Below are 18,973 nucleotides of genomic sequence, written 5' to 3' on the forward strand. Positions count from 1 at the left end.
ATTTATATTTATACAGTGGTCTGGTAAAATCAGCCTTTAGTTTGAGGTAGTTAAACTTGCTTTCTTATTAAATTGCTGTAGTGATTTAGAAATCAAAACACTTCAGTTGGGGTAAAAAATAAACTTCTGAACTGAGATAATGTGTTAAATACAGTTAACAGTGTAGCTGTATTTAGGATTTCATTTCTACCTGCTGCTTATCTAATTCCCACTTCTGATAATCTGTTCTTGTGGTTGTTGGGTTTAGATTTATTGATTAAATTCATTCATCAAAAAATTGCCTTTATTTTTTAAGAGTTCAAAGATGAGCATTTGTTCTGCCTAATGGTACAGCTTTGCAATAAAAGATTTGCTTTCCTACATCCTTTCCCCACCCTATAGAGATGATTTTGGTAATGTAACAAAAAAAGTGTAGTGCTTAGGGCATGCTTTGGTTTTCCCTAATTACAGGTAGCAGTTTTTGGCTTTCAAAGCATTCTTCATTTGACTGTACACATAAATTTATTACAAATAATCACTGATTAAGATCAACTTTTTGGGGTTGTGATACACAAACAACATCCAAACTTGCAGAAGAGATGCTCCTCCAGTGTCTGGGCTGCATATTCAGACATCTGAGGATGGATGCAGATACTTCAATTAGGGCAGGGAAGGGTTAAGAAGTGTAGTTCTGTCCCCTCTTATGGTTCCTCATTTGTAACAATTTGTGACATCAGCTACACTGCATTAAATGTGTCCTGGTTTTATGCATTGTTGCAAACCAGTCCTAAATGGAAAAATACTTATTTATATATATATATATATATATATATATATATATATATATATATATATATATATATATATATATATATATATATATATATATATATATATATATATATATATATATATAAAAATGCAAATGCTTTTGTGCCAAACTTGTAAGGAAGACTTGGCGTTGGTTACCAGTTGTGTTTTGTTGCAGTTCTTATTGTGGTCTGGCCACAATTGAATAAAGAATTTATTTTGCTTGAACAAAGATAAAATGTTTGCATTTCAGAACCTGTTTCATTGTTTTGAATAGAAAAGGATTTAAGACTTGAAATGTAACTTTATTGAAAGCTTTTGATAATAAAGTTTTGAAGGAAAGCATGCAGTAGTATCTAAGAGTATGCTAAGACTCTGGTAGCGAGGAGCAGCTGATACACAGAATCAATGAACAGGCAGCCAGCTCTTTCCACTTTATCCATGGCTTCATTGCTGGCAGAATCCTTGACCATATGATAGAGTGTGGAGTGAAATTCAGACTCTTCTTCCAGCTCTTCTGAAAAAGCCTCACTGGCTTCAGTGAGCTTGAGGTGTTGCACTTTCTCACCATTGAACATCAGAAGAGACCAGTGGTTGCCTTTGGCAGAACCTGCCGTGAGATGTTCGCTCACCTATTGCAGGAAGAAATGCACTGAGGGGAAGCCTGGGCCATTGTCAGAGCACAAATTCCAATGTTTGTGTGTCCCATGCATTTAACCTGAGAGTGAGACAGCCACTGCAGCTCTCACAGTGGGCTGTGCTGCCTTTGTCCAGCCACGCGTGGGAGTGTTTGTCTGGCTGGGAGACGTTTTAACCATGTGTTTTAGTTCACAGGTGGAGACAAACCAACAGAGAGGTTGCTCATTGCCTGTTTTGCAGCAGGGAGCAAGAGAAACCCTACAGGAAGGAAGAAAGTCCCAGCTGTTCTTTAAAAAGCTGGCAGAGCAGATAGCTGATTTTCAAGGGGCCTCTGGAGAGCATGAAGCTCTGTCACCCCAGCTCTGGCTAAAGCCTCCCTTGGTGACTTTTCATTTTCCTTAGCAAGTGTCTTTGTTGCTGAGCCTTGTGTCCCCTGAGAGCTCTCAGGTGCAGGCTGTGACACTGAACTGAGGCAGGGGCTGAAGCCACCACGGTGAGTTAATTGTTTCTAACTGGGGATGGGGTCAGTGCCAGCCTGCCCTGGAAGTCTGGGACTCCACAAACCTTGAACACAACTTGCTCTGGCCCTGCTTCTCCATTCCACTTGCTGTGAGCAAAAGCAAAAGCAGCTGTGAGCAGAGCCATCTGTCCATAGGCCTTCACTTCTGCCAGGGCAGCCTGCAGGGCACGATACAAATCAGACAAACACATCTCTCCATCTCCCTGTGCTGCAGCAGTGCCAGAGCCTGCTTTACTCAGCCCTGCCTCAGCTGGCAGCACAGCAGCTCCCAGGGCAGCAAAGGGTGACCTGAGGAAAAACAGGGAAAAGCCACCAGGAACTCCTCTGTCACTCACCTTCCTGGGCACAGGGACATACTTGGGAGAGTACTCTGCTGGGAAAATGTTCACTCCAGCTCTTTTCAAAGCTGCTCTGAGGGCAAGAGGACTCATCCATTTCCCTGTGATGTGGGAAAGCACCTCCTCCTCTTCCACCACTACTGAAGACAACATACACTGATTATCCTGTTGTACAAACCAGTGAAAGCAACTTATGGTCATGGAAGCTCCTTTCTGGTTTAGGCTTCAAATATTGATATTTTTGCTATGCTGGGTATTATTACCCACATCATCTACTACTCTGGGCTGTGCCCTTTCAGCCAGCCTTGTGTAGGAATCAGAAATTACACTGGTGTACTGATTTATACACCTATGAACAGATGGGTAATCATGAGTAGCTTGAACTTTGGGAAGAAACAAGAAGCATGAGTAGTAGGCTGCTAGAACTCCCTGTATTTCTCTTGGTAGAGCTGAGAGGAGAGGGGAACACTTTTCAGCTCTCTAACAGGTGGAACAGGCTTGAATGCAGCAAGGCAAAACCAGCAGCAAAGCATTGACTGAAACTGAAATCAGGGACAATAATTATGGGGCTTTTTATCTGCAAATGTTTGATTAAAAAATTACTGACAGTACCTTAATTTGTATCTGAATGGTTGCAAAGACTGCAGTAACTGTGAAGAGTCCTTCATCCACACCAGTAGGGTGCAATTCCCAGGCCTGATAGGGCAGGTTCAGGTGAGCATCCTGGAGAAGGGCTACTGTATAAAAGTCACCCATGCTAAAGGTGATGCTCTTTTCTTCTGCTTCATAGGTTATCTTGCTGATGCCATCAGTTCTCCACCATTGGCCTGGACAAAGAGGATGGAAAGATGTACATGGAAGGCTTCTGGCAGTAATGCTGAAGTAAAACAAACCAAAGAAGTAGAAATAAAAAGAAAATGTAAAATCCCCAAATCAATTAACATTCAAATCCCCAAACTATTTCTGGGCTCCAAACTGGCCCTTATTTTTACAGCTGGATTGTAACAAGAGTCCAACTCAGGTATAAATTCCACTACTCAAATTTGAAACAAATTTTTGTCTTAAGTTCAGACCTGCAGGATCCCATCGGGCTACCACAGGCACTTTAAAATAAATCACATTATCAGGGAGCCTCAGGGTTATCTGTACTGCTTCCTGGGTGCCATCTTCAGCCTTTCCTGGGGAATATGGATACACCTCCAATCCAACATCCAGCAGCTTTGGCAAGAGAGGAAAAGGACAGATAAGGGGTTTATCAGAAAATGCAGGTTTTTTCTTTGAGTTCATCTAACACTGCAAAGCTTTTTAACACCCATTGAAAATGGTTTGCTAATACTGCACCTTTCCAAGCTCAGCTTTGGAGGCAGGAGAAGAGCAGCTACCAGGAGGCCTTGGGCCCTTCCTGTGCTGCTGCAGGCACCCTCAGGGCAGGGCCCAGGGGGCACAGCCATTCCTCACAGAGCCCAGCCTCAGACACCAGGGGAGGCAAAGGCAGCTGTAATCCCACTGTCCCCACAGTGCCAGAGGGAAGGGGAGGTCACAGGGGCTGGGAATCAACATCCTGGGCCTCTTCCCCTGCCCACAGTCCTGCTCTCTGGGTTTGGCTTTTTGGGAATTTTGCTTATTAAAGGTTTCCAGCTTCAGTGCCCTCTGTGGGGTAGGGCAGTGCTAGAGGAAACCAGAACCCAGTGCCCACAGTCCTCAACCAGCCTGCAGAGCCTGGAGCTGAACCAGCAGTGGTTTTTGGTACCACTGTGCTTCCACCTTTCACACGTGAAAAACTGATGATTTGTAAACCTTGCCTGGTCAGTTTGCTGTCAGGAACTCGCGTGCAGTGCATGTGACAGCAGTGACAAACCTCAGGAGCAGCTCCTCAGGGCCACCAGGGCTGCTCCCTGTCCTCCCTCACCTCCACCATGGTCCAGTCCCCGACGTCCTGGGCCTGGGGTGGCAGCTGCAGGGCAGAGATGTGGAACACGCCCCCCACGGGCACCAGCTGCTCCAAATCCACAACCTGAGGCGCCTCTTCTCTGCCTCCCGGCTCCTCCTGCAGCGGGGCCTCCTCCTCTGGAAAGTGCAGCGGACAGCAGGAGTTCAGCGGGCGCTCAACCTCACCGACATCGCCCTGCGCCGAGGCTCTCCCAGCGCTGGGAGTGCCTCCCTCTGCAGCGTTCCGGCCCCATCTGCTGGCGCTCCTCGGCATCACTGGAACCGGGGACAGCAGCGAGCTGGGCAATGAAAAGCGCTCGGGACTGGGGCTGAGCTTTTGGATTTGGAGTTCCAAATGCTTTCCGTGGGAATAAGGTTTTACTGACAGAATGAGTCCATCGTTACCCACAGAAGAATTTCACAAGCACAATAATACCATACATTCTGGACAAGTTTAGTAAGATTCTATTGATATGAAAAGAAATTAAGCAAATAAAGATATATATAAAAATAAGGCACTAAGCAGTCACGTGCTGAAGGTGAAAGACATAGTAATTGGGAAGAGCAAGAGGATTTAACATGAAACACAATTTTCAGGTAACAAAGGTAATTCCTTTTTTTTTCCTATGCATAATTACATATGTATCATATAATTACAAATGTATGAACTTAACGTTTAATTAGTTGGAAAATGTTAGTAAAAGGCAGAAACGCCATGGAAAAAATGGCCATAAATATTTTCTTTAAAAAAGCAAACCAGCCCACATAAAACATCACATGGAGGAGAGGAGTTGTTGTTGACAGGAATCAAGAAAAAGGTGTTCAATACAGTAAAAGCAGCTATTCTAATTGTTATGAAACTTGCTCTGAGAGAATAAGACCATATCAAAAAATGAGAATGCTTTCTATAAATTGTCTTCAAGCTTAAAAAAAAAAAAAAAAGTGAAAATGGTGTTAATTTAATGTCAGATTTAGTTACATTCTGCAGAGGTTATACTCTACTGTATCACACACCATCTTTTACAGTTATTCTGAACAACAAACTTACCAAGTAGCAAAAAACATTTCAGTGCATTTTACAGTGTAGCTTACACTTTAACTTGTTTTTTAAAATAATAATACAAAACTATCTAAGTATCTTCTAAAGAAACTATTTATTGTCCCAAGGTAACTTATCTCCTTAACAGAGGCACAATAAAGGTAAATCCAGAGAAACTGTCACTGTTCTCTGTTGTTGCATTTTTGGTTTTTAACCCTCATTTACCTGGCTCGTTGTTTTGAACTTAAGGTAACTGAGCATCCTCTCACTGCTCTTCTCAAACGTGATTGAAAGAGTTTACAAACCATGAGCGTGCCAGAAAAAAGAGTTTTTTCCTTCTTTCCTTATTAAAACAGATGAAAAAGCTGGAAAACACTCAGGTATAATTGTGCACATCTGTGCACATCCACTTCATCTAATACTGTGGTAGGGGCTTTCAAAGCCTGACAGAAATAAAATACAAATTCCTCCACATGAGGCCCAAGACCTTTATGTTCTTTTGAAAACCTTGCTTTTAGGGTCTCGTCTGACAACTGGTTCTCTGGACTGTGCTCCGTCCAAAGTGTTGTGGGTGGGGTTTGTTTTTTTACCAGAAGAAAAAGGCTGTAAAGTGGAGCTAAATTATGCTAATAGTTGTTTGCAGTTGTTTTATTTAAGTCAGTACCACAAGAAAACTCATTCTTGTTAAACCAAAGGACAATGCCACAACACTGAAGAAATCTGTAACTTATGTGGGACATACAAACAGTTTTATTTCCTAGAATTAGGCCCTCTCACTTGAAGCACCCATTTAGGTAATACTCAGTACCATCCCACACTACACCAATGCCTACCATGATATGCATTGGAATCATCATTTTCTGAGGAAGTAAATCTCCCCAGAGCCTGGAGACTCATAAAGATTGTGTGTCTCACCCATAAATGTATGTATAATAATATACATATCTATAGAAACATGATAAACATGTATATAAGCATAAATAATAAATACATTAAAATAAGTGTGGGGACAAACTCCATTTTCCTATCTGTCCTGTTATCTCCCCTCATGATTTAACAATCATTAATAGAAATGTCAACAAAACTCAAGTGATATCAAAACATCCCTATATTTATAAGCTTTGCTCCATTCACATGGAGATATTGCAGTGTTTCCATGGATCATGGAATGGCCTGGGTTGGGAAGGACCTTAAAGTCAGTTCCACCCCCCTGGGTACCTTCCACTATCCCAGGTTGCTCCAAGCCCCATCCAGCCTGGCCTTGGACACTTCCAGGGATGAGGCAGCCACAGCTGCTCTGGGCACCCTGTGCCAGGGCCTCACCACCCTCACAGGGAATTTTTAACACATAAAATACTTAGCCTAAGTACTTTTGTAGTGCTGCACATAAAAAATAACCAAATACCTTGTGATGATGCATCCAAAATTTCTGAATTCTTCTCAATTTCCTCCTGTGCCTCTTTTATATCATCTGTGTTATTGCTGGTCCCTTTCAGTGAGGCAGAACTCTCCTAGACAAAAAGCAAGAGACATTTTTCCATTAGTCAGAGACAAACACAATGAAGAAGAAGGTATCACCTCCTTCAAGGAGGCCCAAGGAGAAGGGATACACAAACATTTGTACCAATCTTGCTACAGGGTCAAGGTTTTAAGAGAAATAATTTCTATCTAGCTATCAAAACTATTTTGATTAAAGATACTCTCTGGTTTGGAACTGGATTTAGAGATAAAGTAATTACTTCATTTCCACTGCAAATTCCATCTTGAGCTCCCTGAGTACCAAACAAGCACCCAACACTTTTTCAGCAGAGTGTGCACTCAAAACTTGTGCTTTTTGATGATTTTACAGTCAGCAGAGTGGCACAAAGTAAAATGCATGTCGAGGCTGAGTCCAAACCAACAGTGAAACTGTGCCAGAACCCCATCTGTAGCTTTGGCCTGTGCCTGGCCCAGGAGATTTATTCCCTTTCACACTGTATTTCATTGTATTTACACCCAGCAATGTGGGGGAGCTCAAGGTACATCCCCTGGATTTCCAGACAAATATCTAGTGCAGACAGGGATTCATCCATGCCACAGCACACTCCTCTGGAGGCACAGCACCTTCTGTGCCTGCCAGCATTGCAGAGAACACACATCTCCTCAAACAGGACAGGAGGTGAGAGGACAGAAGCTGAGAGAAGTGGAGCCTTCAGAGGGAAGAGGAAAATCCACAAAATGGATTGAGAGAAAGAGCACCAAGATCTGGGAAAGAAAAAGAGAGGGAATAAAATGAAGCAGCTTAAAGAAAATCTGAGTAATGTAGGTGAAAAGTGCCAAAAGATAAGATTTGTCATATAAAAAAAGAAAAAAGGAACCAAGAGAAGCAGGATTTCAAGCACTGATTCATTACAAGGTGTTGGGGACTGAAAAGGAGAAAAGCCATGATCGTGGACAGAGGTTCAATCCCTGTTTGATCCCTGTATGGATCCCAGAATTCATTCACTTAAGAGTTGGACTCAAGGATCCTTGTGGGTCCCTTTCCACTCGTATTATCACATGAAATTGCTCCAAACATAGTAAGAAGGCCTAAAACTTGATGTTTTGTCAGTTATTTCTGCATAATTTCAGGTGAGAACACAGAGCATTTATCTGAAAGTCACAGATAAATAGACAGAGTAAAAACCCCAAATGAAGTATGGACAACACAAAACCAAGCAACCTCCATCACACCTAAAGCCAAGATATTCCATGGAAGAGAGCTGAGGAAGAGGACAGGCAGCCAGAAATCATACTTGAAAAGGCTCTATCAGCAAAGGGTCAGCACACAAACATGGAACAGCCAGGCACTTCACAGCCAACACCTGCTGAACTCTTAATCTTAGTCTGCATGCTGCAAATTTCCCTAAAATTGGATTCCTGCTGAGATTTTGTGGGACTGTCAGTTTTGCAGAAGCAGAATCCATTAATCTGTATTTATGCCAGAGATTTATAGAAATATCTTGCAATGGCACTTCATGCTCGATCCTTCTCTTAAACCAAACGCCAATTGCATAGCCTATCCAAACTTCCCATCTTTGCATTCCCTTGAGAAGATCTATGACACTGTTGACACAAGCTGCCTTTTCTATAAAACATTTAAGGATATGGCTGTCCTGCACAGGACACTGTGACTGAGCCTGAAGTTTACAAGAGGTTTTTACCCACCTTTCTGCCCTTAGAACCCGTTTCTTCTGCAGCAGGCACGCTGGGTTCTTCCCTGCCTTTCTCCTCCTCTTCTCCTGGTCCTTGCCCAGTGTCCTCTGGCAGCTCAGCTGACTCCAGGGTGGCTGAGGGCCCCCGCCTCGGCAGCCCCTGGCACTGCAGCCACAGGGGAGACACGTGGTCGTAGTGGGTGTGCAGCAGGCGAACGGCCACGCTGCTCAGGGCCAGGGACATGGGCAGCTCAAAGGCGTGCCCTGCCCCCTGGAACACGTGGTCCTTGAACCTGGCAAGGGCAGGGACACAGCAACAGGGCCTGGTGAGATGGCAGCACTTCATTTGGTGCTTCCCCACAAACGGCACATCTCTTCTGGCATTTGTTGAGTGTCTGAGAAATGCTGTGGGATGGCACAGTGCTGGTGCTGGCAGCTGTCTGTGAGACCCTCCAGTAAAGCCACAACTGCATCAAGGGGATCAGAACTCTCAAAAATAAGTCTTGACAGGATGGCAATGAGGCAGGATCAGATGACAGCTCTTCTAGAAACTACATTTCTGGTACAACTGACTAATTTATTGGGAAAAATCCCTGCACAGCTGGGTTACATCACTCTTAGCAGCTTTCAAAATAATTCAAAGAATACTTACTTTTGAATAAGATAAGCTAGTCACAAGTTCTAAAAATCTTCCAGTAAAAAAAACACTTAGCTTTTAATTGTTGGTTGAATATTTTAAGTGCATCTCTCTGCTGCCCACAAGGCTTTAACCCTTAACCCATATGGGTTCTTCCTGCAGGTCAGTCTGACACTGCTCAGCACCCACCCTTCTACTTATCTTAACAAAACTCACAGCAACAGGTCCTTAGTCTAACTAAAGTCCTTTTAATAACTTATTCCTTACATTTATGGAGTGGGAGTAGGAAGTCTGCTCAAGAATCTCATTTTGGCAATGTGCCATTTATATGGTAATCCAATAAAAACACAAGATTTAGATTCAGAAATGATAGTGCATCCCAGGCTCTAAAATATTTTCTCTAACTGAGCACAAAGTATCATTCACTGCTTTGCAAGCAACTGGAACAACTTAGAAAATATTAAATGCATCAGCAAGAAACACTGCTTCCAGAGGAATTTCAATTCTCTGCATGAGCTTTACTGTTTTTCTTCCAAATTTGTTCTGGCAGGGTTCTGCTGCTGCATTTTAAGAAAGAAATTTATATATCTCTAAACCACTCCTTAGCAGCAGCCAGCACTGAGAGTCTGCAGAATGGATGCTATTCAACAACAAAAAAAAGATTATGAGAAATTGATTCTTAGTGTTTACTCAACAAAGCCAGGCCTCATTTCAAATTAATAATTTCAGTGTACTGTACCTTGCTTTCTTCTTCAGATTGGCCCAAATACAGAAAGTAACATTTTTATCCTTTAGGACTGTGTGCATATTCCCAGTTTCAGAATCTTCATACATACTAGCTATCTACAAAGAAAAAAGCCAATTAAATCATATGTTATTTATTTCACATTGATTTACCTACATTTTCTTGAATAAATAAATGTAAAAAATACATGTAAGAATGAAAAGGCACCAGACCAAGCCCAGCTGTGTTGTATTTATATATTAAAGCACAACAGTTACAAACTCAAATCTGTTGCTTAAAATTTTAACTACATTGCTTTTTTTTTCTCTGACTTCATAAATTCTGTGAGCCAAGTACTGCCAAATATGGGTTCTTCCATTATTTCCCTAATTCTCAGGATAAATTATAAAAAATAAACAAAAAAAGGATTTACTGAGCAATAATGGACTCCTACCCCAGATACACTGTACAGATTATTTTATCATTTAGGCAGCATCAAACTTGTGAAATACTAATTCTGTTGGGAGCTTAATCCTAAATTCAGGAAATAAGAATTCAACATTTCTTAATTTGCAGGTGGTTTTGACTGTGCGCTGGTTCACTATTTTACTAATATTCCTTTGCTAAACATACTTTATATATATGATCAATATTCTTGAAATAGCAAGGTCACTACCTACACATGCAGCTCAGAAAACTGACTCTCCAGCACAATTTCATTTTCTAGTTTGAGTACTCTTCACCTTTCCCAAGATCTTAGTTTCAAAAATATTTTAATTACATGAACTTGTATTAAAAAAATGTGTACAAGGCAACCTTATGAGTTGCTTTTCACATCTACAGTTTTTTGGTACAGTCAACAAATTTCATACAGCACCTCTTGTTATCATCATCCCCAAGTCTCACAAAATTTCCCAGTAGTTTATTCTTGAGATTTCCCACTGTAAAGTTCAGATTTTCAGGAGTTTTGAGTAATTAAAGTCTGGTGAGTGCTATAAACATGATTTGAAACTCACAGACTCATCTCTGTGGCAGTTTAGGACCAAACAGAGCCAAGCATCATTGAAGGACACTTGGTGTTAACTTATGTGTGCAAATCACAGCTTTGAAGCAGTAAAGCTCACTCACTTTGAGCAGGTTCTGGGTAGCATCATTGTATTTCTGGTGAAGCAGATCCTGCAATTGCAGAATAACTTCCTGGTACTGGTCTTGTTGTTTGTCTGTGATCTCTCCTGGTGCTGCCTCCAACAGAAGAAACTCCAACTTCTCAACCAACTAGAAAACATTTACATGGGAGAAGTATCTGTTGTGACACCATCCTTAACATATTGTGTGTTCTGTCATAAAAAATGAGGCACACCTACTTCCTTTGCATTAAAACAGATTTTGGTCCGAAAAATAACCTTTTTTTTTATATAGACAGATAAGAAATCCAACTCAGAATCAAACCAACCCAATGAAATCTGTATTACACATGCAACTTCCCCCCCCAGTTTCCAGAAGGCTCGATTTAACTTTCTGAAAAACAACGTAAAGTCAGAATAAATGAAAATAAGATCCTGAATTTACAGAGCAGGCACAGACTGCTAAAAATTGCTTCACAAGCTATCAATGGCTGATGACTTCTGTTGGTAAAAATCAATTCTGGGAACTTTTGCTCTTACATGACATTTTACTGGCTCAATGTTACAAAATGAGGTTTTTGCCCACCAAAGCATTTATATCTGACATGAGCTTGTATGCTCTGGTTTAAAATGGAAGGGAGAATGGATGTTGGAATGCTAGACCTCAGTGTAAGAAACACAGCAAAAGTCCCTTAAATGCATATTGAAATTCAATACACATCTTCTTCAGGGTTAACAATAGATCTCTAATTTAGGAAAAATAGAAAAATTGAAGAAAAACTTCTAGGTGTTGAAGGTCTTTCACTCATTTGGCCATGAAAAATGGGAAAATAGAGTTAGAGAGGGCTGTTAAGGATATGTTAAGCTTAAACTGAAATACACCATTTAAACACTTACATGCAGCACCACTTCCTCCTTCTCCATCACAAGCTGGACATCCTGATCTTGATCATCACGCCACAGGCTCATGAAAGTGTTGATTTCCTGAGGTACAGTGGGGTCAGGAGTCCCATCACAGCTCAGGTAGTGCTCCCACTGCAGGAGAGTTCAGAGAAAAGTAGATACAGGTGTGCTGCACACTGCTATTACAAGAAAAAGGAGGATTCTGAAAGACAAATACATTATAGTGACAAATTCACACCTGCATCTAAACAGGATTCTAACACCACCTGGTTTATTATCCCTATGCCAGGAAAAAAAGGTTTACTTTGATATTAATGTGTTAAGATGCTTCTGCCCACCTCACACTTGTTTATACCTATTTATCAGTGGATTCTGCTCTGCTCCACAAAAGCAATGAATTCAGTACCTGCCATAAGGGAGGGGTTGGAAGAATAAAATGACTGAGAACAGAAACGAGGAAGGTGCAGGTGGAAGAGGCAAGTGGGTCTCAGATCAGATTCTGCCAAGAAAACTGAAAATTCCTACACTGGCAATAAAGTTGATTAGGAGCCTCTACTGCAACACATTTACTCCTCCTTTCTCTGCCTCTGAAGGAGATTTCCTCTCCCTTACCAGCATCAATTATCCTGTTGCAGAAACCTCTGGTAGGAATGTGAAATCCTAGATTAGGGCTTTTTAAAAAAAATTTTATTTTCAAATCAATTCTTGGTCATTCCTATAGAGGTGGAAAGAAAAAATCAGTGGCAGACTAAACCCACTTAATGCCAAACATAAGCCTAACATTGGCTCATGGCATCAATTTATCACCCATAATGGAACTTTTTTCATCCATAGAATAGGATATTAAGAAAAGATTGCCCCCCGTTTGCTGTGAAGATTAACAACCCCATGTTACTGAAAATTGCATTGCAAAGGAAAATGTATCTTTTAAAGCAAAAGCACTTATAGGATTGCATTCTCAACCACTTCCACCAGCATTCCCACTGACTTCAAACAAAGCAACAATAGGGGAGTGCTGAGTGCACTGGAAACTCCTGTATAGAAGACTGGTCAATTTTCAGTAGTAAGACATCTGATTTCTTTTTTTTTTACATCTTTGCACTTAAAAGAGAGCTTCACTTTTATCATCACATTCTTAGAAGTAACAGCGCTTTTTTTGAGAAAATGGGTAAATTTCATGGTAAGGTGTAAATGCATGTCTTCATCTATACTGAAATTCTTCAGAAATAGATGTGGAACCTCAGTATTTGGTATTACATATTTATTTTATCCTAAATAATCTTAACAACAAGACTAAAAGAAACTCTGGTATTTCCCATAATCTATCAGTGTTTTATCAGACTTATTTTAAAATCAATAGTTCTAGTTTGTCAAAAACATCCACAAACAACAGCTGGCAATGATCACAAGCTGTAACAGGGAAATGCCAGCTGCATTCAGAGAAAAATGGTTATAGTGAGAGTGGTAAAGCTGTCAAAGATCCTGTGGTACCTCCAACTTTTAAATATTTCAAAACCCAACTGAGCACCTTGATTTAACTTCAGACCTTGCCCTGCTTGGTGCAGGAGGTTGAACTGCAGGAATTTCAGAAGTCCTCTCTAACACGGGTTATCCTATGTTTGTGAAGTTGCTCTGCAGAGACTTTAACAAAATCCTTGTGTCCACAGGCCTGTAGGATATTAAACCTTTGGTTCCTTACCTGCTCAAATGTCATGATCAGACTGTTACTGAGTGATGTGTCTGCAAGATTCTCAAGAGTGAAATCTACTGTATTTCCACACCTCACCACTTCAAATTGAACTTGACAGGACATAATGCCATTGGGTGATGATACAACCACCATGGATGTCACCCTAAACTGCAGACATCAACTTTTAGCTGCATTTTCCACACATTTCCAGCCCTGACCTGGGTATGTGCCACATCCTTCAAAAATCTAGCAAACCTCTCTCTCTGAATGATGACCTGTGATAGCCAGGAGCCACTGAAACAAATATTCTACAGAATTTCTTTTTAAGCCCTGACAGAACTTTTTTGGTGAAATGCTTAAAAGCAGAATGCATTACAGAAATAAAAGAGGAAGAACAGCTACCAGAACATCTGAAATTACAATTCCTTGTTACTGTTGTGGTAAGGTGTGGGGCATTGATACTTTGATCACCAAATAGGCTCCTCTTTGCCCACATTTCTTTTCTGTGTGCCCCAAAATACAGAAGATAAGAGAGTGAGCATGGCCTGTCACTGCTTTGAGATGGAATTCAAAATGCTGTCATGGCACACATATACATTCAAGAACTGGAAGCTCCTGAAGTCTCTTCCTTGCCAAACCTCTGGGCAGATTTTGGCAAGAAAGCTTACCTTGGCTTGTTCTCTGTAATTCCTTTTCCACTGCTGTGCAGAAAGAAACTTCTGTTCCAGTGAATTATGTTGGGCTAGTTCAGACTCCCTCTCTCCTTGATACTGATAAAAAAATACATATATCAAACAGAGCAGCTAAATATTTGGCTTATTTCTTACAATTATTTTACATAGAAGAAACAAATTGGGGATATTTGAATGAGTTATTATTTAAACAAATACAAACACTGAAAACTTGCTTTTTTTATGAAACATCCAATTGAGAAGACTGCAGTAGTTTGAAATATGTTATTGTCATCACAGTAGCTGCTGAGTCATATGATAAACATAATGTGACATATGATTGCAACCTCTCACTTCAACAGTTTCCATATCAGCATCCTGGAGCCAGCCCTAATGGGAGCTGCTAAAATATGTAAGGATAATTTGGAAAAAACATGTAAAACTGTTTTATTTTTTCCCTTTTAGTTTCTATTATTTTAAGGTCATCTTCTCCCTAGGAGGAAAAAAATATTCTGTGAAGTACAAGAGGAGTAGACAAGAGTGATTCTTTAAAAAAAAATTAGTTTGTTGTAAATCTTTTTTTTTCTTTTAAAACACAAAAATAGTTATCTATCATTGATCAGTTTTTGTTCTGAATGCTGGATTGTTCAGAAAAATAAATATACATAGTCTAATACACACACACACACATATATATACATATACACAAATACAAAGCACTGTATCTGCCTGAACAGGGAACCAATTAGGAATTTGTACCAAATATCCTCATGGGGAATATGAAAAATATATTCAATTGAAAGCACAGTGGAAATGGGAAATAAAAAAAAAAGGCATTTAACTGAACTTTAGAAACACATATGACAAAAGGTAATGTATTTAAATTTATCAAAACTGGAAAATATTATTTCCAACAATAAGTGCATAAGAAAATGAATTCCTATAAATCACTGATGTTTTACAGGCCTTGTCTCAAGTTTAGAAATAGGATTAGATTTTTTCATTGAGTAAAAGACTAACCTTTGCCTCAAGCTTTTCCAAGTGCTCTCGATACAGTCTCTCCCTTTCAAGTCTTTCTTCTTCTTCTTGTTGAGCTCGTAATAGGGCTTCAGCTGAGGATTGGGAAAGAGATCAAGGGCATAACTATGCTTTCCTAAATAAAATCTAAGAGATTATTTGGTTACCAGTTGTAATGATATAACCACTATAAAATGAGCAACATAAATGTTTATCTTTCACTGCACAGAAATCTCCCATATGAAAATTGATCCAAATTAATTTGAATACTACTAAAGCACACTGGCACTGCCCCATCAGTCTGTGAGTGCTCTCTCCATCTACAGCTTCAATGGACACAGGTTCTCAATCCAAAGTCTTGAGTGAAACTCAGTGCTTTAATCCTAAATTTGTTGTCTTCTTTCCTACAACCACTAGTTTCCTACAATTTCAATTTTACAGCTCTTTGTTCATTGAAATCCACTTCAGGATCTGTTACTCCACAGTTCTTGCTTCTCTTTGCTGCCATAGGGACTAGAAAATTAGAGAGGATGTGAAAACTAGAACTGGTTCAACCTCTAAGCTTTCAGCCTAAAATGGCACAGCCTGTGTGCCATCCAGATGTTCCCAAACAGTGACTTGATGTCATCACCTCCAAGTAAATCGTGTCAAGCGTGTGCTGCACTGAGGCAAGAGCAGCAGCAGTTCCCAAATCTGCCTGTGCCCACCTGAGCTCCCACTCTCACCATAAAAGCTCACCAGTGATTAGCACTCCCTTCCTGGCAGTCACAGCATGCCCAAGCCCCCACCAGGATGGATCAATGGCAAGTTAATTCTTCCCAACTTCCTAATTGCAGTAGGAATAATTAGAGAAGAGAGTATTGCTCTGATAGGGAAGTGAGGTGCAGCATCAAGGAACAGAGAGTTTGGCCCACACCAGGAAAGAGGGAAGAACATTTCCATTTGTGAAACAGAGACAGCAATTCACATCTAGTTCAGGACATCACCTTTTGCCCCTTTATTTAAAATTAACAATTTGTCCATCACATTCCCTCAAAATGAAGTGCACATTACCTCTCAGCTTCGCTTCCTTTCCTTTCTTTGATTTTCCCTTTTTACCATTGAATTTCATGTTTGCAATAAGGGAGAAGAAAACAAATATCAGTATTATTTTAATATTCTTTGGCAGTTCTATAACTCTCTAACTTTGCCCTTCCAATGTGATCCCTCAGTTAAGATTTTAGACTCCCTAGACAACCAATGAAGGCCCCAGAATTGTAACGGACATTCTGAACTAAATTCTTCTCTTTTTTATGATAAGGTTGTAAAATTAATGTATTTTTCTATGCTAGACATCCCCAAACACAGCCACAACATGAGTATTAAAATCCTTTGGTTTAATGTAGAAATCGAATAGCAGGCAGATCTGCTAAGAAAGTAGATGCTACAACTTCAAACATTTTAGGAAATATTGGAAAATGTATTTTGGGACAAGCCTGGCATTTAGAATCATCTAATTCACAAGACAAAATAGCAAAGAGTTCTCTTTTCTGTTATAAAATCTCACTCCAGACAGTTCACTGTTCACCTCCAGCATATCCTAGAGTAATGATATTTTAAATTTGAGGTTCTCAGAAAGTATCTGACCACTGTTCCTTCTTCACACACACTTATTTCACACTTTGATTTCAACTATCACACATTCAGATACAAATAGCTACTTGTTCACACTACTTGGCATGGCAATAAACACATTGGCAAAAATATATATATAAATGCAACTTTGAGTACAGAGATTGCCATGAAGCTGGGACAAATACAGTGGTGACAATTAAGTGCCACCAGAGTCTGAGTCCATCTTATCACATTTGGTACCAAAGCATTCATTTGCAAAATTATCCCAAAATAATGTCAGTAAAATTCACACTTCTACCCGTTAGGATTTCAGGGAAGAATTTGTTCTTTTCATTTTGATAAATAAATAAATAAATAAACTGAAAATGGAAAACCTGCTTGTTTCAATTACTTGAAATCAAGTTTCAGTCAATTTCTTTTCACATTCCTATGACTTAACAGAGCACTGAGAAGAGTGAGATGCACAGCTGGGGAGGGGTAGATAAATTCATTATCACTGAAGTAAGAATAACCCACAGGACCAATTTATGCAACTCAGTTTCCTATGGACTTCTGCCTGTTGTCCCTTCACCCTCCTTGTTCTGTGTCTAGCTTATGGCTCAAACAACAGAATCCCAGAAGCATTCAGGCTGGAAAAGACCTCCAAGATCATCGAGTCCAAGCTGTGCCCAATCCCCACCTTGTCCCCCAGCCCAGAGTACTGAGTGCCATGTCCAGGCCTTCCTTGGACACCTCCAGGCATGGTGACTCCAAACTTCCCTGGGCAGCCCCTTCCAATGCTTGACAGACCTTCCGTGATGAAATTCCTGCTGATGTCCAACCTGACCCCTCCCCTGGCACAGCTTGAGGCCGTTCCTCGCCTCCTGTCCCTTGTTCCCTGGGAGAAGAGCCTGATTTCCCCGGGCTGCCCAATCCTGTCAGGGAGTTGTGCAGAGCCAGAAGGTCCCTCCAGAGCCTCTTTTTCTCCAGGCTAACCCCCCACCCCCCAGCTGTACCTGGTGCTCCATCCCCTTGCCCAGCCCCCTTCCCTTCTCTAGACACGCTCCAGCCCCTCCATGTCCATCGTGCAGTGAGGGGCCCAGAACTGGACACAGCACTCGAAACGCGGCCCCACCAGAGCCCAGCACAGGGGACAGTCACTGCCCTGGTTCTGCTGCCACCTCATGGCTGGGACAGAGCCAGGACACCGCCTCTCCTCTCTGCCTGGACACCCGTTGCCAAGCCAAACAAGCAGTGGCTGCGCTGGCCATGCTCCCTCTGAGCAGCGCTGCAGGAACATTTGGCTTCCCTGCTCAAGGCCCAAAAGCTCGGTGTCCTGGAGACGCCTCTTCCCCCTTCAGATTCATTAACCCTGGCCAGCTGCCTCAGGAAAGAAAACAAAAAATCGGATAAAAAAATAAACTCAGCTGTGAACTACAGCGTGTTTCTGCCTACCTACCTTTTTTTTCGGAGCCTAAAAGATCAGAAGAGGGGAAAAAAGGAAAGGGAACATCAGAAAACAATGTATCAGCTAGAAAGGAGTAATTAGAAAAATAGTATTATTCTGTTAAAATTAAATGTGATTATCTATTGAAAAACTATAATGATAAGAATTTCAATACTGCAGAAAATTAGCCACTAATACATGACTCCTGGAATTAAGTTTTTCACCACGGAGCCATTCTGGCAACAAAGTGTGAGCCGCCTCCCGGCTGGTTCCACACGCAGCAGCCACAGCAGCAACCCACGGCCTCGCCGGGGCTCACACCACAGATAACGCGGCCTTCGGGTGCTTCTTTCAGCCTCAAAGCCTTTCTCCCACCTCCCGGGACTTGGGCAGCTCACAAGAACGCCCCGGTTTACTGCACCACCTCGTCCTTCCCCATCCCACCATGTAACCCGTACCCAGGCCCCTTCCCCGCCCCACCATGTCCTGCCACGGGTGGCGGTGCCCGTGTCCCTGAGGATGCGATCCCGCCGCGGGTGGCGGTGCCCGTGGCGACGCCCGTGTCCCTCAGGATGCGGTTCCGCCGCGGGTGGCGGTGCCCTTGTCCCTCAGGCTCCCGGTGCCCGTGGCGGTGCCCGCCTCCCTCAGGTTCCCGGTGCCCGTGGCGCTGCCCGTGTCCCTCAGGCTCCCGCTGCCCGCCCCCCTCAGGCTCCCGCCCCCCCCCAGGCCCCGCCCGCAGC

The 18,973-nt window shown here is 41.7% G+C and overlaps 1 protein-coding gene across 2 annotated transcripts; it reads right to left on the minus strand.

The window, feature by feature from the left end:
- Positions 1 to 1,073: 1,073 nt before the first annotated feature.
- On the minus strand, positions 1,074 to 18,909 carry LOC136556621 (dynein axonemal intermediate chain 7-like). Of its 2 annotated transcripts, XM_066549944.1 has the most exons (16): positions 18,714 to 18,909; positions 18,246 to 18,260; positions 16,247 to 16,283; positions 15,197 to 15,288; positions 14,174 to 14,275; positions 11,810 to 11,947; positions 10,917 to 11,063; positions 9,804 to 9,907; positions 8,441 to 8,720; positions 6,660 to 6,765; positions 4,196 to 4,353; positions 3,360 to 3,504; positions 2,899 to 3,113; positions 2,284 to 2,451; positions 1,993 to 2,106; positions 1,074 to 1,421 (listed from the first exon to the last, which is right to left on the minus strand). In XM_066549944.1, exons 1-16 carry the CDS (start codon positions 18,714 to 18,716, stop codon positions 1,146 to 1,148), a joined length of 2,100 nt encoding a protein of 699 aa, XP_066406041.1. In that variant the 5' UTR covers positions 18,717 to 18,909; the 3' UTR covers positions 1,074 to 1,145. The 2 variants fall into 2 exon arrangements, with proteins under 2 accessions (XP_066406041.1, XP_066406040.1); XM_066549943.1 differs by lacking the exons at positions 18,246 to 18,260; positions 18,714 to 18,909 and having other exon boundaries at positions 16,247 to 17,769.
- Between the last annotated feature and the right edge of the window lie 64 nt (positions 18,910 to 18,973).

The sequence above is a fragment of the Molothrus aeneus genome, chromosome 5 (genome assembly GCF_037042795.1).
Source record: "Molothrus aeneus isolate 106 chromosome 5, BPBGC_Maene_1.0, whole genome shotgun sequence".
Taxonomy (NCBI): Eukaryota; Metazoa; Chordata; class Aves; order Passeriformes; family Icteridae; genus Molothrus; species Molothrus aeneus.